Raw genomic sequence first — 23,127 nt, forward strand, 5'->3', positions numbered from 1 at the left:
AGATTATAGCATTTTTTCCTGACACATTTTCCAAACAGAAAAAAAACAGAATCCACTTTTAAGGAGAGGGGAGCAAAGGAGGAAGGGGAGAGAAGAGTGCTTGGCAGGCATTTCTCACAGTTATAAACTGGAAGGGGTGGAAGAGAAAGAACTGTGCATGGACAATAAAGTTCTATTTGTTCATCAGAAGGATTGTGATTACAATCTCGGATGTTTTCCAAAAACATATTCACTTGCCTTTTTTAAAAAAGCAAAGCAAAGCAGTGATTAACTGACTATCAGTTAATCACTCCTCGATCACTCCTTTGACTTCAGCCAAAGAAGAATGATAAAATGTACAATTCTGCCAATCTCTCATATCACTGAAGATAACCAAAAAAGAAAAGTTTCCAGTGCTCCTTTGAAAATTCTGTCCCTGTTAGTAACATCCTTATCACAGATTAGGCAACTGGTAAAGTTCCAGAGTTCACAGAGCACTGTTTATTTGCTCTTCTTTCTGTCTTTTTCCCTTGGTAGGACCAAAATGAACGCAGCTATCGCATTGTGAAAACGGCTGCCAGAAACACTGATATCAAGGGCTTGAATCCGTTGACTTCATACGTCTTCCATGTGAGAGCAAGGACAGCAGCTGGCTATGGAGACTTTAGTGGACCCTTTGAGTTCACAACCAACACTGGTAGGTAATAATAACACATCTCTCACTGGTATAATCCTGGGCATCCTTTCTCCTCCTGTCACCATTTTGAAACAGCACTGCATTTAACTTAATTGACTACAAATGAATGGGTTTCTTGTTGGTTCAGAATCTCTTTGAAGTGCTTGGCCTTGATCAGGCGTCTAAACGTGCCAGATCACAGACTTTTCTTTCCATGGTTTCTTCTCAGATTGGAAATGGAGGAAATTGCCCCCCAAAAGAGATGCAAAAGAATCCTGTCTACCCAGGCTTAAAAAACATACACCCTTAGATCATACTGTGTTATGATTTATGGCCTGTTAGAGGAGTGGGGTAGGATTTGTCCTTTTTATAGTTATTGTTAGATGCACACATTTTAAATGTGTTATTTATTCTGTGTATTTGGTTTTAAATGATTAGCAAGGTGTTTGGTATTTTATATATTTTGTAACTTTCATGGAAAGTATGGACTAAATACAATCATCGTCATCATGCAAAAACTATGAAGGGATCAAGCAGGTCCTGCTAAGTAGCAAAATCCTCACAACATCCTTAGACTCTAATAGATCAAAGTTTTGCTTTCCCAGTCTCTTCCATTAATACCTAGAAAATGCAGAACATCCTGTCTCCCTTCTGTAAGTCTCCCCACTTCTGCAAGCAGCTGCCAGTCAAGTGATGTCCTGGCTCCCCAACGTAGATGCCTCATTCAGACCCTTGGATCGATTATTACCAAAGGCTTTACAGTGATACCTCGGGTTACATACGCTTCAGGTTACAGACTCCGCTAACCCAGAAATAATACCTCGGTTTAAGAACTTTGCTTCAGAATGAGAACAGAAAACGTGTGGCGGTGGCGCAGCAGCAGCAGGAGGTCCCATTAGCTAAAGTTGTGCTTCAGGTAAAGAACAGTTTCTGGTTAAGAACGGACCTCCGGAACGAATTAAGTATGTAACCAGAGGTACCACTGTATTCCAAAATTCAGGTTACAGGTACACAGGTCAGGCATTCAAAACAGTGCTGTAAGATACAATGTCTCAACCGTTGACTCTCCCTTTGAAGAGTGGAGCAGGCACAACCATTTGAGTGGATGTCTTGCCAAGGAACAGAGCTGGGCACTCCTGCAAGTAGACCGAGTCTGTTTGCACCTGCGTAGCTGATGGTACATCCTTGAAGATGAGTCAGGGTTGGCGCAAGTGGCTCACTTTCTGACCTAGGCCCATATGCCTTCCCTGGGATGGGAAGTGCTTTGCTAGCTGAAGGCAGGGTGGAGACTGGACTGTATGGCTCCCCATCTTCAACAGGTGGGACATCAGGTGCCACTGGGGCAGGGCTTTCTCCCAACAAACGACTCACCCCCACCACCGCATCCAGATCAACACACTCGTGAGCACAACTTGCCCCTGCACTCTCTTCTTATTCCACCTCCCTCTCTGACCAGCCCTGCCAAAAAGTCTCCACAGGGAACATGACAAAGGATGTGCAGTGTGGTGAGATCATGTCACTAGACGTTTACAGAAGAGAAGGTCGCAGGAGAAACCTTTTCTGCGGCAATCATACATTCCCTCTAGCCGTAGAGTGTATCCATTTTCATTCTGCACTTGTGAACAGTACAGCAAGTGTTCATTCATCTATATTTGGAAGTGTTGTGTTCATTTGGATTGTGTTCATGCATCTATATTTGGAAGTGTTCAAGAACCAGGACTTTGAAACGCATGTTCATAGGATCCAGAGAGTGAATGCAGAAAATCACATTGTGGATGAAATAAAGCAGTTACGTAAATCCGCCCACAGCAAACATGGTATTTGCTAGCATTTGCATATCCTGTGTGTTTGATGCAAGCTGTTTTCAACATTTTAATGAGGAAGTCTTAATAAGGAACGATAGAACGATACATTGTGTATTACTCTGCAGCAAGATCCCCCATTGATTCATGGGGGGGGGATTTAATGGCTTGGCTTCCTTTAATGCTAACATGAGTTCTATGCATAAATCTGCACATCTCAAGTGGCAAAGAATAAATTCCTTATAATAATTATTGGTTCTCTCAAGATAAGCATGTTATACATGGATACGTTCTAGGGAGGAACATTGTGTGCTCCCCTTACACTTTTACAAATGACCACAAGTGGCAACCCTTTAGTTCCTCAGTTTGAGCCTGGCACAGCAGAGACAGGGTGGCTCTTTGCCAAACACCCTCATGCCAGTTCACTTGGGGTGGGGAATATTGGAGGCGGGCATCAGTGGAAACTTTTCTCCTCAGGCTTCCTCTAGCAGAAAAGTCCAAAAAGAGGCTTTTTCTTTGCCCTCCCTAAATACCCACCCTCCTATCTGTTCTTGATCTCATCAATTCTCGTTTAATTCTTGTCATTCTTATATTTTGGCCTTGCTATGGGTTTGGGCTGTCTGCTGATAGAATCCATTTTATCTCGCTCTCATATTATTTTGGGCCTTTGTCATGGCAAGCCTCTGTTTTGCTTATGCTTAGAACTAATGGTTAGCTCTTCAGTTGAAGCTACAAAACTATAGTGTTGGTCAGGGACCATAGTAAGCAGGGTGATTTCCTACAAACCTTCTTCATTATGAGCTGAAGTGATTCAATATTGTGGGCAGCCAGTCTCTACAACAGGGCAGTCCAATACGTGGCTGGCCCACATAACGCATGTGGCCCTCAAAGCCTTTTTCTGTACCCTCCCAATCAATAAAAATAACTGAGGTCCTGCCCCCCCAAAAAAGGCCTGCCCCACAACAAAAATCCTGTCTACACCCATGATCTCATGCTGCCTTCCCAAAGTCAGGCAAGTGAGGTGTTGAGCTTTGGTAAGGAGGCATGAGGGCTTTTGACAGGGTCCTAGAGTCCTCCCAGCTCCTTTCCAAAGCCTAGTTAGCATTTTCCCAACTTGGGGAAGAAGGTGGGAGGCCTCTAGGATCCTGTCAGAGCCTCGGGCCGCCTTCCCAAAGACCTGAGCCTCACTTCTCTGGCTTAGGGAAGACAGCATGAGGGCTGAGTAAGGGTCAAATTTTGGCTTAGCTTCTGCCCCCCACATGCAAAAAGGCAGTGTGTGGCCTATGAGTTCCGTGTTGAAGTACTCTGGCAGCCTACTTGGTATGAAAAGTTGGACCACCCTGCTCTACAAGGATTATTTTTTGCAGGATGAATCCAAGTTGTCCATAGCCACAAGACATTCCATCCTGCCTGAGCTATTCAGCAGTTGTGCTGATCAGTGCATAGCTCAGTGGTAGAGCACATGTTCTCCTTCCAAAAGTCTGCATGTTCGATTACTAGCTCTCCACTTAAATGATCCCAGTGAACAGGGATGAGAAAGACCTCAGCCTGAGACTGGTTACCAGGGAAGGCAATATTGTGCTGGATAGACCAGTAACCCCAGTTGATATGGTGGCTTTGTGCATTCACTTATTTCCTGCTCTAGATGACCCTCTTGGCAATCAGGCTGCCAATAACAACTGCCAATAACATATTTTCCCATCAAATACAAAAGTTCTCATTTGATAAAACTGTTGCTGGCACTACACCTAACTGGTGGTCTCATTCTTCAGTCCCTTGGTCTCCCCACTTTGGAAGTAAAATGTACAGCTATTTGTACATTCTGTCTGCATTCAACAGACGTAAAAAGCATGATGGCTTCTTGAGATAACAGGCAGCAAAGGATATTTAATTTCCATTGCACAGAGAAACGTTAATCAGTTCAGGTTGTGCCTATTGGTGTTAACATCCCTCAGGCAGCGCACATGAAAATGGGCCGTGCTCTAGCCCGTTTTAAGACAGTCAAAAACATCTTGTTCTGTTTGAGTCTGCCTCTTGCTCATAGTCAAGGAATGAGCATCTGGTCCATTTTAAATCAAATAAAATGGGAAGCAGCTCAGTGGGCGCTAAATCAGCCATTATACTCTCAGGGTAGACATGAAGGGGAGAAAGAGGGGAGTCCTTATTCTCGATGAGCTTTCCCCCCAAAACCATTATTGAGCATAATGCCTTTTGCTAATTAAGCCCTCCTGGAAAATTATGGCAAATGAATAGCTAATGAAAAGGCCCAAGAGTGGCTTTGAGTGGTGCATTGAACTGCGTCTGTCTGCCCATCAGCTGCAGAACCAAGCACTCTTCCCTGCGTTGTTCCTGCCTGTAACATAACTACAGAATGTTAACAGATATCTTTTTCTCTTTCTAGTCCCATCTCCCATCATTGGCGAAGGTACCAACCCCACAGTCCTTCTGGTCTCCGTGGCTGGCAGTGTTGTCCTTGTGGTCATTCTCATTGCTGCCTTTGTCATCAGCAGGAGGTAAGAACTTAAGCTCCCCTTCTTTCCCCCCTTCTCTTTCATGAGGCAGCTTTTTGTCTCTCCCCCAAACAAAGCTAAATTCTTTGATTAGCATCATAAACAGTGCATTTGCATCACAAGCCCTCTCCTGTGTTGCTTTGATCTTCTCAACATCGCTACCACAGCAGCATGCAGTGTAATGGTAATAGTTCTGGAGTTATTTGCCCTTCAAATGCAAAACCAATCCTAGGGATAGGCTGGTGGTGGTGGGAGGTTTTAAGATGCAAGCCAACAACATGAGATCTAAAGAGAGACTGTAATTTGATGTAGGGTTTTAATGAATGCATCATTCTGGGCTGACAGCATTTTATAGGAGAAGTGCCAGGGCAATGGGGAATGGGGGTGGAGAAACGGAACAACCCCCTGCATCTGAGCTTACACAGAGAGAGAAAAGATGCCGCCTTGGTTTTCTGATGGCTTCTGCATTTGGCCAGATCAGTAGTTGTTGCCTCTGCAGAACAAAAAGGAAGGTGCACTTAAACACTAAATTCCACAATTTTGTATGCCAGGCAGGTTAGACAATGCTTTTTTTCCATCACCAGGCTCCCAAAGACAGGAAAGCAATTATTTCAGCTTCTAGAAGTGTAAATATATTTATGGGTTTGGCTTTTAAAAAAACAGTCTGCTCAGTAGTATTTTCCTGGACTAGCCTGAGGTGGGGATAGGAAGGCAGAATAAAGAAAAGGAAGTTATTAAGACCACATAGTCCCTGGAATAAAAGGTTAAATAAAGAGAATATTGCTTTTCCATCCCCAAATGCTTACAATTAGCATCTTTTTTTGGGGGGGAGAGAAGGTGATTAAGATGATGGGGAAGTAGTTCTCTTTCTTTTCCCAATCAAGAAAAGCATCAAAAATGGATGGGAGGGGATCTCCTCACAAATGTCCTACAAGATAGGCTAGTAACAGAGTTCAGGTTCAGAATCAGTGCCCCTCTGAATATCAGTTGCTTGGACTTAAACCATGGGAAAGGGGTATCGTCTTCGCGGCCTCTTTCTGCACTTCCCAGAAGCACCTGGCTGACAACTACTGAAAATACGACAGTGGACTAGATGAATATTTAGTCTGATCCAGCAGGGCTGTTTTTATGTTCTTGTACTCTATAAATAAGATCAGGTTCCTTTTGTTTCACTTTCTTACTGCAAATTGTTTTCTCCTTTAAAAAAAAAAAGCACACACTGTTAAATCCATGGGGTTATAATATCTGATAAGTAGTCGTTCGCCGTAATGGATTTCAGTGGGTGGTTCGCCTGGTTCACCAGCCTCCACGCTGACAGGAGGAAAAGTACATATGAAAATGTATTGCAGAGAGATAGGTTTATTAAAAGCCATTGCTACAGAAAATAGCATCACTGAGCCTGATGACTTGAAACCCCCTCTGCTTTTATTGATCACTTTATTATTTAAGGTAGGATTGATAGTGAGGTGCATTGGATTTCTAATTACGAGTTGCCACCTTGGAGAATTCTGCCTGCCGAGTCTCGCTGAGATTATTCCTTTACCAGCTTCCTCATTTTTATTTTTTTTATAAAATGCCACTTCCCTAGGCTGATAAACAGTGCCTGGTGATTGGTCCTCAATGGATCACTTTTTAGAAAATGAAACATCAACCCCTTGCCCTCCTATTGATTCTCTTTAGTAGTGGCCATAAAGCTGTCAAAGGAAAGGCTGTTGGGAGCCAGGTAGCTGACAGACTTGCTGGAGGAGCTGATGTGTTTGCCGCCAACACTTATTTCACCCTCAAGCCGCCTCCTTAGTTATCTCTTCCTTGGAAGGGTTCCAATTGGATGGAAACAAATAAAGAGGTGTCCATACTATTAAGAATAGGAGCTTGGCCCAGCCCCTTCTGGGGGAAGGATAAACAGAAGCAAATGGGGAGTGGGCTCAAAGATGTAGCTCTGACATGCAAAACACCAAGGGCTGTACAGATCTTGTGCAGTAAATGAAACGCTCAAAGAAAGTCCCATAGTTCCCCTTGCCGGTTGCTCAGTGATTTCTACATGCTTCACAGTCTGTTTAAAGTTGTTCCGAGCAGCATCATTAAGTAATACAAGCTAAGCAAGTCTCTCTGTGAGGGACATCCAAGTTTCTTTTCTGGATACCAAAATTTACTTACTAGGTTTGTTTGTAAACTTAAAACCCAGTTTTTAAGCTAGAAGTGTTGCCGCGACCTAGGAAGAAAATAAGGCACCGCCACATGGGGTACGTTCAGGTGAACTGTGAGTGGTATGGGTGCAAACTCCGCTCCCAGCACCACTGGACATTTTGCGCAAAGATTGGGAGATGGGTCCTACATAGCCGGGGGTGTTGGTGCAAGCCTTGCATTTAACACTTCATAGGTTCAGGCAAATGCTTCACCATGCCTTTAAAGGTAGAGGTAAAGGACCCCTGACAGTTAAGTCCTGTCGTGAATGACTCTGGGGTTTTGGCGCTCATCTCGCTTTACTGGCCGAGGGAACCAACGTTTGTCCGCAGACAGTTTTTCTGGGTCATGTGGCCAGCATGACTAAGCCGCTTCTGGTGAAACCAGAGCAGAACATGGAAACGCCGTTTACCTTGCTGCCGGAGCAGTACCTATTTATCTATTTGCACTTTGACGTGCTTTCAAACTGCTAGGTTGGCAGCAGCTGAGACCGAGCAACTGGAGCTCACCCCGTCGTGGGGATTCGAACCATCGACCTTCCGATTGGCAAGCCCAAGAGGCTCAGTGTTTTAGACCACAGTGCCACCCGCATCCCTCGCCATGACTTTAGCATGAAGCAAATGTGAACTGAGAAAAAAGAGTATTAAATCTTTCAGTGCTAGCTCAAATAAGCAAAGGATGGATAGCAGCTTGAATGTTTCACAGCAGCTTTCATCAAGCATAGCTATTTAAAACAGCAATTTTGTGCGTTTTCAGAGGTTAGGAGTTGGAAAGCATGCATTTGGCTACCTCATACAGTTGTTTGATGGGGTCTGAGCTTCCTCCCTGAGCCCCACCCCTGAGGTTTTTTTCTGGTTCTGCTACCCCCTACTTGGGACGCGGGTGGCCCTGTGAGTTAAACCACAGAGCCTTGGGCTTGCCGATCAGAAGGTCGGCAGTTTGAATCCCTGCGACGGAGTGAGCTCCCGTTGCTTGGTCCCGCTCCTGCCAACCTAGCAGTTCGAAAGCACGTCCAAGTGCAAGTAGATAAATAGGTACCGCTCCGGCGGGAAGGTAAACGGCGTTTCCGTGCACTGCTCTGGTTTCTTCAGAAGCGGCTTAGTCATGCTGGCCACATGACCCAGAAGCTGTATGCCGGCTCCCTCGCCAGTAAAGCAAGATGAACGCCGCAACCCCAGAGTCGGTCACGACTGGACCTAATGGTCAGGGGTCCCTTTACCTTTATCTACCCCCTACTCAATCTTGTGGCTGTGGATGATTTCTCCCACTCTCCCCAAATGGCTTTCTCCATGGTGATCCTAAATGTCCTGACATTCCACCCCACCTCCCACCCCCTCAGACCAAACTGCTTCTGGCTTCCAATTAATATTTTAGAGTTAATGGTTAAATTGCCATGGGTGTGATTTTGTTATGTTTTAAAACTTGATGTCAATTGACTTGTCAGGGGCATGTTCCCTGAAAGACTGCCTCCCAAGTGTAAAAGCAAAGATGGTAGAATTTGGCCTTGCACAGGGAGTTGTCTTGGAAACAAACTCTTGATACTCACCTACTGATTGGTCACCTAGTAATCTCTAGAAAACTTGGTGCTGGTTCATTCTCTGAGCAAACCATTTGCATCTATTATGCTGCTGCGGTGTTTTAAAGTATATTTTTATCGGTTTCTAAAACTGCTGTAAACTTCTCCTTCAGTGCTGATTTTAGAACGGAAGGGCGGGGTTGAAACATTTTCTGTAAATAATAAATAAAATGAAAGGATTCCAGAGCCACACACTGAGAGCCCTGAAAATTAGTGCTGCATGGTGCTTTGTAAAAGAAGAATTGGAAGGCAGAATGGGTCTTGTTAGGTTCTGGATCTCAGAAGTCTTTATTATATCACAAGCTTGGTAAATCCAGATATCTCAAATGAAACAGCCAGAGTTCCACCAAGGCCCCTGGCATGCCACCTTGTCATATCCTTCTGTTTGGGAACACACTATTCAGGAATCTTTGAGCTGCCTTTGTGTTCTCCACATTGGCCTGTCAGAGGCTGGAGTTGCCAACTCTGGTGCGTTGGCTTGACTGGGAGAGAAGCTTGTGGGGCTCCTGCTGTTTTGCGACAATACCTGCTAATACCCCTTGGCTCCCACTTTGTCATTTGCGGTCCATGCCTGTCAGGCTGAGGACCCGCCTCTTTTTTATCTGGAAGTCCCACCTGTAGGCTTTGCCTGCCTCTCTGACCCCTGCAGTTTTTCCACAGCGCCTGCTTTCCCTTCCTGATCCCCGCCTCCCATTTAATCACTGTCACCCAAATCCCTGTAATTACGGGGCTGAGCTCTGCGACAAAGGTTTCTTTCTGTCATTCAGGTGAGCTGTCTGTGAATGTCAGTTTGTGTCCAGCATTCCTCGGGGCCTCCTGAGAACTTCCCATGCCCTCCCAGTGACTCAGTAATGAGCAGATGGGTGGGGGGCAAGAGGAAAGTATCTTTTCAAGACAAAAGGCCCCAGCAGTTTCCCGCCCTGAGCAAAAGCTCAACAGGTGACAAAGGTAGAGCTGAAGTGAATAGGAGGTTGGGAAGCCTTTATTTAGAAGCTAATAAGCTGTAATTAAAGACTGAAAAGTATTCATTGCGCTTCCTTCTAGCTTCCCTCTTGGGGGGGGGAGGGGGAGTTTTTCCGTTTTAGACCAAAGAAAGATAACTAGGATTTTTAAAGTTACTGGGGGCTTCCTCCCTGCCCATCCATAACATATTTATTCCTTGGGGGTTTGGTGTAAAATTCAGTGTGTTGTGTGCCAGTTGCAATATAATAATCTATTCAGCTCATTCTGAATAGATTATTATATTGCCACTGGCACACAAAATCAATGGGGATACGTTAGAGTGAGCAGGCCTTCTGCACGTTTGTTTCTTACAGAAATGTCTATATTGCCCTTCAGGATGCATTTCCAGTGTGTTTGTCCTGGGATGTCTTTGTTGGTATAATGTGTACCATGAAGTGCTTGTGTAACAGTTGGGCATACAGTGGTACCTCGGGTTATATACGCTTCAGGTTACAGACTCCGCAAATGCAGAAATAGTGCTTCAGGTTAAGAACTTTGCTTCAGGATGAGGACAGAAATCGTGCTCCGGCGGCAGAGAAGCAGCAGGAGGCCCCATTAGCTAAAGTGGTGCTTCAGGTTAAGAACAGTTTCAGGTTAAGTACGGACCTCCGGAACGAATTAAGTACTTAACCTGAGGTACCACTGTATATGCACTCCTTCGCTCATGTAGGAGCATTACATTGCAATCCTGCACGCACCTACCTGAAAGTAAGCCCCATTGAGCTCAATGAGATTTGGTTTTGGGTAGATAAGTCTAGGATTGCACTGCATGAGGGCTGCTCTTACAACTAATAAGCAATGATAGGCGTTAAATTCTTCTATCTTTTAGAGGCAGTGGATCAAACTGCATATTGATTTCTACCGCATCCTCTGCCCAGTATACTCTAATTTTTATACTTAGAAAAGACAACATTTATATGCAGTCACAATTAAAATTGCTTAATTGCCTTCATAAGAAGGATGAGTAGCGATCACATGTGGTCAGGCTTGTTTCTTTTTTTGTTGGCAAATATACGCAACAGTGCCCAAAATGTTTTCTGTGACACCCATGAAAGTTCTGATGTCGGCAATATTAAAGAAAAGCCGTAGGTTCCCATAGGAAAAACAAAAAAAGCAGCAGTAGACTCACTTGGGGGAAACATTGAATTATAATTGCTAAATAGTACTTGTGCTTTCGGAATTTTCCTGTTCTGACCCTGAGATCCTGAGAACCTAGAGAGATGCAGGGACCAGCTGAACTTTGTAAATGTTCTTTACCATGTGAAAATCTTTCCTTTACCAAAGCACTTCTTTTATTAGATTCCCTTAGATCTTTGTTTATCAAAGGACTTTTAAAAAACAACAGCAGCTAAGGTTGCAAATATTATGAGCCTTTCATGTGTTGTTATATGCATAGTCTTAATATTAATCTGTAGGATTAATGTTCACATGTGTAGAATTAAAGCAGTTTTATCAGGTATATGTTGCTGTTCACATTGAAATATGAGCTAGAATCTACTTGAGAATCTGTTGATTACACATATGCTGCATTTTTCTATATTTCATTTCCTTGTGACTTGTGTGTATATCCCACTGTGTGTATATGTACCTGCAGTTCAGGATAATGCTTCTGGAATGGACTATGAAAGTTTGTGACATGATAAATAGTTTCAGTCTTTAAGATGCCAGAAGACTTCTTACTATTTTTACATACAAATCTCGTCATTAACACACACTTTTCAATTGTTTGCTCACATCGAAATTATTTAACCTTTTCAAAACTGGCCACAGATGATGATGATGAAGAATTACGTTTTGAAGCAAGATGCACATACAAAAATCTCTTTTCCTGAGATGCAAGGATCTTTTCTTTGATGGCAACAATTAATGCAATATAAGCAATCTGACAACTCTTGTAATGCAGGTGGGGCTGCGTTAAGTCATCAACTACGGTAGCACAGAGAACTTGTTTTGGCAGGCACAGTGATTCAGGTCTTGGCAGGCCCAGAAGACACTTGAGTTCACCACTAAGTAAGATATTTATTTTGATTTGCTCTTTCTTTCATTCCAACAGACGGAGCAAGTATAGTAAGGCCAAGCAAGAAGCAGATGAGGAGAAACATTTGAATCAAGGTAAAAAACATTGATGCTTGGTTATCCGATCTGCTTCAGAAAGCATGTCCTGTGTGTGTTCTGAAGCTTAGAAAATAAGATATGACATTTCCTTAGATGTGACTTTGCAGCTTGCTTTCTCGAAAGCTGAGAATTTGTGTCCCGGTTCACAAGCTGCATTGGTTATGTGGTTTCGTAGTTGGTAGCCTTTTTCAAAGGGTAGACTCACATCTCACACAAGCAGCCCCTTGTAAAAGCAGCGCTTAATTGTATGTGATCAACGTAGTGCCTAAACATACCTAACGAGCAGAAAAGAGCCTCTTTACTTGAGGAATATTCAGTGGGTTGGGAGACATGATGTCATACTTTCACATTACTTGCTTTTTTTTATAGCGTTGCAGGATTTATTTGGAGACTGGATAATATGGAGTGGGCTTTATCTCAATGGGACTTATTCCTGAGTAGATGTGTTTAGGATTGTGCTGTCAATTGAAGTTACAGTTTGAGGTTCAGTGTGGGGAACTGAAACAGATTGAAAAGTTCTGGTTCAAATATAGATCTGGGGCATGAACAGCTATGTAGCTCTACCAATATGCTGCTCGTTTGTTTTTCATGCTGTCACCAAAAAGCTGTGTTGCTGCTCAAAACATACTTGCTCAAAAACCCAGTTGCTTGCTGGTTTACCATTGCTGTGGTGCTATTCACACAATTTACAATCCAATCCAAAACCCACTTACCTAAGAGTATGTTGTTAATGTGTAAAAGCTTCCTCCGTTGTACAAAATGATCAGCATTTTGCTCTTTTATCCTAAATTTATTTATTTTTGAGATAGGCTGGCCTTTAATATAGTTCAGGTACCAGATCAATCCATTCCCAGGGCAAAGCCTGATTATCTATTTTAATGTATAGAGAAGACACATCTCTGCATATTAAAGCACATGACTGAATTTTTGTGGGTGTGTATTTCTCTAGTCACCCAGCGTTTTGACTGCCCACTGAGGATATATACTAATGATCCTTCATTCGTACATGGATTACATAACTAGACAAGGCATCTTTGTGTTGCAGGTGTTAGAACATATGTTGATCCCTTTACATATGAGGACCCCAATCAAGCTGTGCGAGAATTTGCCAAAGAAATTGATGCTTCCTGCATAAAGATTGAAAAAGTCATTGGTGTCGGTAAGCTCAAGTCATGACCATGTTAGACTCTACAGTCACACCTCGGGTTAAAGTACCGTATTTTTCGCTCGATAACACGCACCTGACCATAACACGCACATAGTTTTTAGAGGAGGAAAACAAGAAAAAAAAAACAGTGGATGTATCATTTTTCTGCTTCATGCTGTGGCCACAGACATATGATTTGACGGTGAGTTTTGGGTAGCCCAATGCAAAAATCCTGAGAATCCATGTCGATCTGTGCTTTGTAATCACGTTTTTGCACCATTGCAGCCCCAGGCAACAGTGGGTGCGTGATTTTTTTTGGTGCAGGCTGTAGCCATGGACATGCTATGTGATCTGATGGTGAATTTGGGGTGACCCAATGCAAAGATCCTGAGGATCCATGTGGATCCGTGCTTTGTAACCACGTTTTAAGTGGGGAGGGAAGGAAAAACATAGAAGGGACAAGGAGCACGAGAGGGGTGTGCGGAGAAGCAGCTGGCTAAGAATGCAAGAGAGGATTTTAAAGGGGGGGGAGGAAGGCAAAAGTCCCCCCCACCCAAGCCAGCCTCTCTCTCTCTCTCTCTCTCTCTCTCTCTCTCTCTCTCTCTCCTGCATGTTTTCCACTGCCTGCGAGTCCCTAGACGCAGCAGCAGCACCGGAGCACAGAGAGGAATTAGAGGGAAGGACGCTCTGCTTTTCCCTCTGCTTGCCTGGAGGGGAGGGGATTTGCCTACTCTTTGTTCCGTTTGAGCAAACACAGTAACGAAACAGAAGAGGGTGGGCAGTAAGACCCTGAGGCAGAATGCAGGAAAGCAGCAGCCTCCTCTCCTCCATGATGGCGCAATATGATTTTTGCCTGATTTTTGCCCTGTACTTGGGACAGTCAGCCCCAGGGACCACACATTCGCTCAATAACACGCACAGACATTTCCCCTTACTTTTTAGGAGAAAAAATCTGCGTGTTATAGAGGGAAAAATACGGTAGCTTCGAGTTTCGGGTTTTCGGGTTGCGCTCCGCGGTGACCCAGAAGTAATGGAACGCGTTACTTCCGGGTTTCGCCGCTCGCGCATGTGCAGATGCTCAAAATGACGTCATGCGCAGATGCGGCGAATCGCGACACGCGCAGACACGGGTTGCATTTTCTTCAGGATGTGAATGGGGCTCCGGAACAGGTCCTGTTCGCATCCAGAAGTACCACTGTAATAGATTCATAATGATAGAAGGTTTACTGTGGTTTTAATTTCCTGGAAATTGTTTTATTTCATTCTTTATTTGGCAGTTTTCTATCCCTCCTTTCTACATTTTCAGTCTTCAAGATAGCTTACAAAGACGTTTGAATAAAGTTGTTTACCTTCTCAGCAAGGTAAACATTCTTCAGTGAATGAATTTAGTTGAATAAAACAACTGTTTTGCTGTTGTTCAACATAGTCATATTGTATTCCCCCTCACAAAAAGACTAAAATAAGTAAGCAAAGCAAAAAGAAAATCCCAAAGGAGATTGGAAAGTGTATTACACATACGAATAACCAAAACTGAAGGTTAGCAATCATTCACAGAATCTTCTAGAATCTCCATGGCATCAATTAAAACATCATGGAGTTAAAATCACACAGTGACTTAGTTGCCATCAGGTCTTTCATGGTTGTCCTTTGGGTCTCCCTTCTCTGCAGGTGAATTTGGTGAAGTTTGCAGTGGCCGTTTGAAGGTGCCGGGAAAGAGGGAGATCTGTGTTGCTATCAAGACACTGAAAGCTGGATACACAGACAAACAAAGAAGGGATTTCTTGAGTGAGGCCAGTATCATGGGACAATTTGACCATCCCAACATCATCCACTTGGAAGGGGTGGTTACGAAATGTAAGTAGGACACAACCTGTTGCCAAATGTGTGATCATGTCTTTGACCAGGAGAGTTTGGAAGTCACTATGAAATTAAATCAGCACAGAGCTTTTGCCATTCCTGCTTTGAAATGACAGATGGAACAGATCCACCGATAACTAATAGGAGGAAATCAGTGTAGCACTTGTCATTAATCTTGTTGTCAGCTATAAATGGTTTTATGGTTGCAGCCGATACCCTATCTTTGAGCAAGTTGTGCATAGTTTTACAAGGAAATGTAATACTACACAGTTTTAAGGGGTAAGGAGGAATGTGATGGAAGGATGCTTTGGTTTGAAGTGAGTTTTTTTTCCACCTCTTTTTATTGGTATGCCAGGTGGGTACTTCTGAAAGTCGTCTCTTTTTTTTAGGATTGCAGTGACTTTCAGTCGGATGAAGGGAAAGCAGATGGTAATCAAGGCACCTAAAATATTTCATAAGAGACCAAGCACAATAAACCTGCGAGCTTTTATGCTTTAAGTCTTTAGGCACAGATGTAGGGAGCAGGCCTTTCAAAAGAAAATAACCCTGTCCTTAGCAAGAGGCATGTTTGTGTGCTCTTTCTGATTTTCGTCTTTGGTGTCGTTGCTTCTATTTCAAGCAACACCTGGTCAAGAATATATTCCCCTCCTCTCTCCTCTCCCTTTTAAAGACGATTAGCAGTCACTGTACCAATGAACGCCAGTCTAAGCCAGAAGAGAGCCAAACCCCGCAGTTGTGATTTTCAAGCCAGAACTGAAATGCACCTATGAAGCTTGTAGACCCAAGTAAAATAATGCTGGAGAGGCCCTCACTGTTTGAGGTGGCTCTGATCCAGATAGATCACTGGATCAAAACATCACTGGATCAAAACATGGCCAGTATTCTTTTCTTTTTTTAAAAAAGAAAGTATCTGTTCCTATTTCAGGTCCTATTTTTGTTAGGACTGCAGTCGCTGGTTGTAGGGCAGGACTTTTGTCCGTTTATTGTTTTTTTTAATTGTCTTTGCTTGAGCAAAATATTTGGGAACTCACACGCACACAAAACTTGTAGCGTATCCCAGCTATATCTGGGCTTTGTGAAAATGTAGCTCTGTGCTATTGGTACTGTGAGCAAGCAGCGTGCCTTTCAGGAGCCAAAGACTGGAGTAGGTTAGCGGTAAAATACCCGGGGTTAGTGAAGTTAACTCTTTATTCAAAGAAAACAAAACAATGCAGGCCTAGTGATCCCAGCAACTCTTCCCAGTAGGTCATGCCCAAATGAGGCAATCGTGAGAACTGAAGATCTCTGCCTTCCTACTGCTCTCTAAGGCTCCTCCCCTGGTTCCTTCCTTAGCAGTCCAAGGCTTCATCTTCTTGTCTATCATTTGTCCCCCCCCCTTCTTTTTCCTGCATATTCTGGGAGACCAGGCATGGGAGGAAGCTTCTCGCAGCAGGAGAAGGAGACTCCCTGGATTCTTCTGCAGCCTGCTTCATCTCTGCTTCTTGCCCCCTCTCCTCTCTAGCCTCTGCTTCTGGGCTATCTTTTGCCACCATCTCTTTCCGCTCACTAAACACTGTTACCTCTTCAGCTTCCAATGCCTCCCCCCCCCCGCCCCAGTCTGCTCCCTCTTTTCCCTCTGACCACTCGTTGTCATCCCACCACCAATTCCCTGGATCTGAACCTTCTTCCCTTGGAGGCCAGATTGTTCTTCCCATGACTCCTCTGCCTCCAGCCAGTCCATGACAGTGCCTCCCTTGATTCTGCCAGTATTGAGAAGTTGGTATGTTCAAAAATTACTGCAGAAGAACAAACACCTTAGCTCTGTCAGCTTGTGTTGCCTCAGGAATCACAAATTAAACATACCAGTCTCAAAGTGCCAGTGAACTGCCTGCAGCATGGAACTAATAGCAATGGGTTTTCATTGTTTCTTAAGTTTTTTTTTTCCTTTCTAAGGAAATCCTGGTATGAGTCTGGGATGTGTGAACCTCCCTTTCCTCACTGAGAAAGTAATGCATTATCTGGAAGGCACTGAGTTCATTCCAGCACAGTGGGTTGGATTCAAAGAATTGTGAACAGTGTTCTGCCCATGAAATGTTTTCCCAGTCCCTCCTTGCTGCCGTCCCAAAATCCAATGCTGAGGGGGTGAGAGGAATCATGTGGTTTGGGGACACGGCAGGCCGTCAGTGGAGGGAGCTATTGACAGAAATTTCATCAAATTTTCTTGGAAACCATGGAACCATAGAATTTTAGAGTTGGAAGAGACCCTAAAGATCATCTGGTTCAATCCCCAGCAATGCAGGAATATGCAGCTGTCCCATATGGGGATCAAACCTGCAACCTAGGTGTTATCAGCAACACCACACTCTATCCAGCTGAGCTATTCACATGTGCAAATAAAGGCAGCATAGCCCATTTAACTGCTTCAACCAGTTTAGCCTTGATGAAAGGGCCAAGGAGTTGTGACTCTGCTTTAAAAAATTAGATCTTCAATTTCATTGAGGAACCTAAGCCCTTTAAATGAGATGCTTTAATTTGTACAAATATATACATTTCAGAAATTGATTAAATGGTTAAAGCCTGATAATTAATTGGTTAAAATCATGGTAATGAATTGATAGCATTGGGTTTTTTGAACTATATTCTACAAGTTGTGATCAGGGCTTGTTTCTGTAATTGCTAGAAACACACATACTTGGAATTGTGTTTTTTTTTTTTCTTTTGTTTTGTTTGGTTGCTTAACTGGCTATTTTATTTGGATATTAAGTAGAGCACTATACTACATCAAATCAAAATGTGCTTAAAAGCATACATGTTACAGGTATATTTCCTTCAAAAAGAGGTTTCTTTTTAGGCCACCATGTGTTTGCTACAGACATTGATTTTCATACCACCTAGGTAAAACAGAGAATCAACAAGGGAATCTTTGTATTGAAATCCCACTGAGGCTTTTAACGCCCCCCCTCCCCAAGCTGGTACAGCTGTAACAGTTATAAATGAGTGCATACTATTTGCATAATGTACTTGTCACTGCATTAAAATGATTTTAAATTCCCAGCAGAAGGTGGGAGACCAAACCAAGTGTCTTCTATTGCCTGGCTCCCTGTAGTTCATGCTTTTGCTACAAACCATAGTAGACACCTCCAAGCCATCACCATTTGGCAAACAGAGTTTCTTAAGTAGACATTTATCTCAATTTTCCCCTGTATGTTTACGGAGCCTTGGTGAAAAATGGGTACATTTAAAGTTTCTGAAATTGCAACACAAGATCGATTGTTGGGGCAGATGTGTGGGTGCGTGTTTGTGTGTGTGTGTGAGAGAGAGATGAGGAAAGAGACTAGTATGAATGCACTATTAGTGGCAAGTCAAGTGCTATTAATAATCAACTTCATGATGACAAGCTACCCCAATTAAACTCCATGGAGAAAAGTCTATGGCTACATTTGTTCATATTGTATGGTTACTTTTGCAGTCACAAGACGATGGTACCAAAATCAAACAGGTCCGCCACTGAATCCAATACATCATACTTTAAATAAGAAAGTTGTTTAGTGCTTTCCAAAGCGTGCAATCAAATTTCATCAAAGTGGATCCCTCCAATTACTCAGTTCCACACAGGGTCTACCATATGCTGGCTGCAAAATCACAGTCCAAGAGGGATAAGACAGTGCTTTGACTCCATGTAGACCTCTTTGTCACCCCTTCAACACTGCATTGCCTAGGTTCAATAACTAATGGAGTTGTGCATTAATATATTCAAATGAAGAGTGTCTCTTATTTCTTTAAATTGACAAAGTACCTTTTGATTGCAGAAGGTTAATTAAAACCTATTTAGATGTATTTGTTCTGTCAAGTGACTCTAAGTCACAGTTGCAAAGTGTAAATGACATGGGGAAATATGCAGATTGGATCTAAGTGGGTTCCTTACTCACTGATGAATATTGGGAGGGGTGAATGTTCATATATCAAGAGGGTGGTTTTCCTCAGCCTTTGCCTTTAAGTATTTTTATTCCCGGCCAGAATTTCTAAGCTCATATTGATACAGCTGCCCTGGATTTTTGTGCATGTGCACAGGGGGGAAAAACAACTTTGACTCATGCAAATAAGATAGTTAGGGCTGCAGATGCCTGATTTCCATTTCACTTTAACGTAAAGACTGGCTTGCATACGTAAACGTGGAATAAGATGAGGGACATGAATGTTTTGGCACTAGCTGAAGTAGCAAGGGAATCATGAACATACAGGTTCTGTGGAGAGGCTGGCCTCAGGCCAGCTGTCCCTAAATAAAAATGGAAAAGTGAAAGAGGTACAGGCTATTAATATGCCTTAGCATACTGTTTTCTAATCAGAAAAAGTTATTTCTGAAATAGGAGCTCCTAGTAGAATTGCAAGTGGAGGTAACCTGCTGAGTGAAAAATGTGCTAATGTAGATACAATTATAGGAGCTATTCCGTGTGAAAATATTTCACAGACCCGCAATTTTCCTAAGCAAACGTTTGAGCAGATTGATTTTTTCTGTTGTTCTGTTAAAATATGTTTTCTTTTACTCCAGATCTTTCCACACACAAACACATTCTGTTTACCCAAATAAGAGTATACGTGAAAGCCTCACCTTCTGATCCATTCATGGCATGTTATAAAACAAAATTTAGACTGGAAGAGGTTTAGAAAAATTAGCTACTCTCTCCCATGAGTTCCTGTGCCTGGCTAACAAGCCCTATCTTAGTCTTTGAGAACTGCGGATCTTAGGCAATCATTAGGAATGCTCACACATTTGAACTTGAAAGAAGCAATTCCCTTTGAGGACAGTTAGTTACGTGAAATGGGTTGGTTTATAAGTAATGTAACACTAAACTATGGAATAGGCCTCAGCTAGGCCTCCTTCCCCCTTCTCTTTCCAGAAGAAGGACTTTGCTGGCATATATTTCTTATTTCAAGGAATCCTGGCTGGCTGTTTCATACCATTGTGGTTTAAAACAAATGCTAACCAGTTTTTAAATAAGTCAGATTCAACCATGAATCATAAAGCTGGCTTATTAAACCAGCCTAAGTTTGTTTTAAACTATCATCTCTATTTTGTTTGTAACAAGTAGCCAGGATTCTTGGACACTGAAAGCACATGCTAATGAAGTCCTTATCCTCACTGCGCAGGAAAATGTGGGAGAGTGTATAAGTCCAAGACTTCACTTGAGTTCATTCTAGCTCATGCATGTAGCACTAAACCATGGTTTAGGGTTATGTGCAAACCAACCCATTATGTCTGCAATGTGTTTTAAGGACAAAGTGATGTCATGCCAATAGCTGCTGTTATTAAACATATTAATAGATTATATTTCATCATCATGGATTTAGGCAGCAGGGTATCTGGGAAAGAGGCATAACTACTGCTCCAACAGTGGAAAGAAAGGTCTACAGGCAGGATGACACCTGTACCACCAGTAACTTATTGACATGCCCAAGGAAAGTTCACCGTAGATGTGCCACCATCTATACCCTGCCGGTGGTGAGGACAAAGTGGGGCATTCTGGGTCTAGCGAATTCAAAGCCCCCCCTTTCCCCTGACACAGCCCTCCCAAATTTCCCAGCACTATGCCAGCCCTTCAGCTGGTGTAGTTTTCTCTACCTTTGAAGTCAATGAGAAGCAACATGATAAAACTCTGCTCCTACCACCCGCCCTCACCTCAGCAAGCTGGCAGGATGTAATGGTTACTCCATCACAGAATCTCTTCCTCATCCCATGATAGGATCACTCTAGTGTGTGCAACCCAGCGTTACTTTACAGTTCTCCATTTTTGTTAAAGTGTACGTTGTCTGCAACATAGTTCATTGACTAATTTGACCCTGCCTCCGTCAGTACGGAGGAAATGGGTAAAGCATGTTTTTACATGGCAAAATAAATGCTACGGATTAAGTAAATAGAAGGGAAATTACTGTTTATGCCACACCTGAATCTGCGCTTACAGCTGACAGTCCACATCCTTCAAACCATAACTTTGATTTCTCTCAGCCAAATGCCTACGGACATACAAATTCCCTAGCAAACGATGCAATTATCTTTACATTACTCCAAGTGCAAATAGGCCTATTTGGGTCTATTACTGCATCACCATTTCTTCTTTAGAGAGCAATTATGGATTCTTAAATTCTCTGGAGACCGTGGTGTGTACCATAGTTAAAGACCTTGTCAATGAGTCAGCTAAAGTGTTAATTTTCTGGCTGGAATTCTTGAACACGTCAGCCTTGCATTAGTTCTTTTCTGGCTCACTCGAGCTGAGAAAGAAGCTTGGAACTTTGGAGTTATGTTATTATGATTTTTTATTTTTGATTTTTAAAGCTGTCTTCCTCCCCTAATTGTCTGCATCTATGAATTGTGTTTTTTCCCTCCCAAATTTCTAGGCAAACCAGTCATGATCATAACTGAGTACATGGAGAATGGTTCTTTGGATGCCTTCCTCAGGGTAGGTGCCTGTGATAGAATAAACCCAAAGATTTTTATTATGATATCCTTATCATTAAAGATGAGACAGAATTATGCTCGTAAGATGCTTACGAGTGTGCTTTTCTGCAGGGAGGGGTAGGAGGGCAGGCAGCACAGAGGTGAAGTATAAAATAGTAAGCTCTAAATAATCCATGTTTAATCAGAAGCAGGTTTGATTAAAATGCTCATTAAAAAGTCTCACGGTGCGGTGGGCTAATTAAAACTGGAACATTCCACACATCCCAGGAAGCTAGTACAATAGCCACCGGACTGTGCTTTGCTGGTGAATTATAGGGCTAGTTGGCAAGGAATGCAGTAATATGGTGGTACGGTTCTTAAAAAGATGTGACCGCAGTTCTTAAACTGTGCGGCAGGCCCCCTTTGACAAATAGGATACTGAGAGGGGCGTGAAACAAAATCTCTGGGGAGACACAGGCTCCTCAGGTAGGTTCCTCCCTTACAAGCTGCTGGGTAGCTTGAATTCTCACTATTGGCGAACCCTCACAAACCCACCTTTTGCGGAGGTTGCTGGACCCTTAATGACCTTACTCCTAAGAACATGAGAAGAGCCTGCTGGATCAGTCCAGTAGCCCATAGTCCAGCATCCTGTTCTTACAATGACCAACCAGATGCCTGTGGGAAGCCAGCAAGCAGGATCCTAGCACTCTCCCCTCCTGTGGTTTCCAGCAACTGGTATTCAGAATCATTGTTGCCTCCAGCTGTGGCAACAGAGCACAGCCATCAGTAGCCCTTTCTTCCCTGAATTCCTCTTACCATCTTTTAAACCCATCCAAATTGTTGTCCATCACTGCCTCCTGTTGCAACAAGTTCCATAGTGTGATTTGGCAGAATAATGATTAGAAAGAGCTGTTACTTTGTTTCTGTGGTTTTGATCAGCATTTACTCCCTTAATGCCAGTTTGATCATACTATCCCAAGCCACCAAACTTTGCAACCATGATACAACCAACTCCGAACACGTGGAGATTGTTGGTTCTGGGTTCAGCAGGTATCCAGAGGGTGGAAGGCTTAAAATGTTTAAGGAACACTGAGATAAAGACAAAGTAGGATATATTATTTGGCAGTTTTCACTGCAAATGTTACACAGTTTCTTACTTATTTATTTATTCCAGAAGAACGATGGCAGATTTACCGTAATCCAGCTGGTAGGAATGCTTCGAGGCATTGGCTCTGGGATGAAGTATTTGTCTGACATGAGCTACGTACATCGGGATCTGGCAGCTCGAAACATATTAGTGAACAGCAACTTGGTCTGTAAAGTTTCTGACTTTGGCATGTCACGTGTTCTGGAAGATGACCCCGAAGCAGCCTACACTACCAGGGTAAGGCACGAAATATTTCAAGCCGTTCTTAGCTATATCACCCATTTTCACATCACTATTTAATGTACATGCAAAAGACATTTGTAATCACAACAGCCCCAAAGTTGTATAGCCTACATATACTTGAGACAGCTGATGTGTGACTCCTCCATTCATGTCCCTTTAACCTTAGGTAAAAAATAGTCCTGTGCTTCTGACATTCCAATGAGCCAGTGTAGTGTAGTGGTTAAGGGCGATGGATTCGTAATCTGGTGAACCGGGTTCGCGTCTCCGCTCCTCCACATGCAGCTGCTAGGTGACCTTGGGCTAGTCACACTTCTCTGAAGTCTCTCAGCCTCACTCACCTCACAGAGTGTTTGTTGTGGGGGAGGAAGGGAAAGGAGATTGTTAGCCGCTTTGAGACGCCTGAGGGTAGTGATAAAGCGGGATATCAAATCCAAACTCTTCTTCTTGGATCAGTCAGGGACATCAGGGTTCCTTGCA

General features: G+C 43.1%; 1 protein-coding gene across 2 annotated transcripts in view; it reads left to right on the forward strand.

Annotated features, from left to right (window-relative positions):
- Positions 1-23,127, forward strand: part of EPHA4 (EPH receptor A4) — a 157,891-nt gene that overhangs the window by 114,338 nt on the left and 20,426 nt on the right. For both annotated transcript variants that reach the window (XM_083613745.1, XM_083613744.1), the window contains exons 7-13: positions 517-676; positions 4,859-4,970; positions 11,783-11,841; positions 12,890-13,003; positions 14,660-14,845; positions 21,221-21,282; positions 22,435-22,644. In XM_083613745.1, coding sequence (XP_083469871.1) covers positions 517-676; positions 4,859-4,970; positions 11,783-11,841; positions 12,890-13,003; positions 14,660-14,845; positions 21,221-21,282; positions 22,435-22,644 — 903 coding nt within the window. The remainder of the gene's footprint in view (positions 1-516; positions 677-4,858; positions 4,971-11,782; positions 11,842-12,889; positions 13,004-14,659; positions 14,846-21,220; positions 21,283-22,434; positions 22,645-23,127) is intronic.

This window comes from Podarcis filfolensis (genome assembly GCF_964270895.1).
Source record: "Podarcis filfolensis genome assembly, chromosome: 5".
NCBI classification, from domain to species: domain Eukaryota; kingdom Metazoa; phylum Chordata; class Lepidosauria; order Squamata; family Lacertidae; genus Podarcis; species Podarcis filfolensis.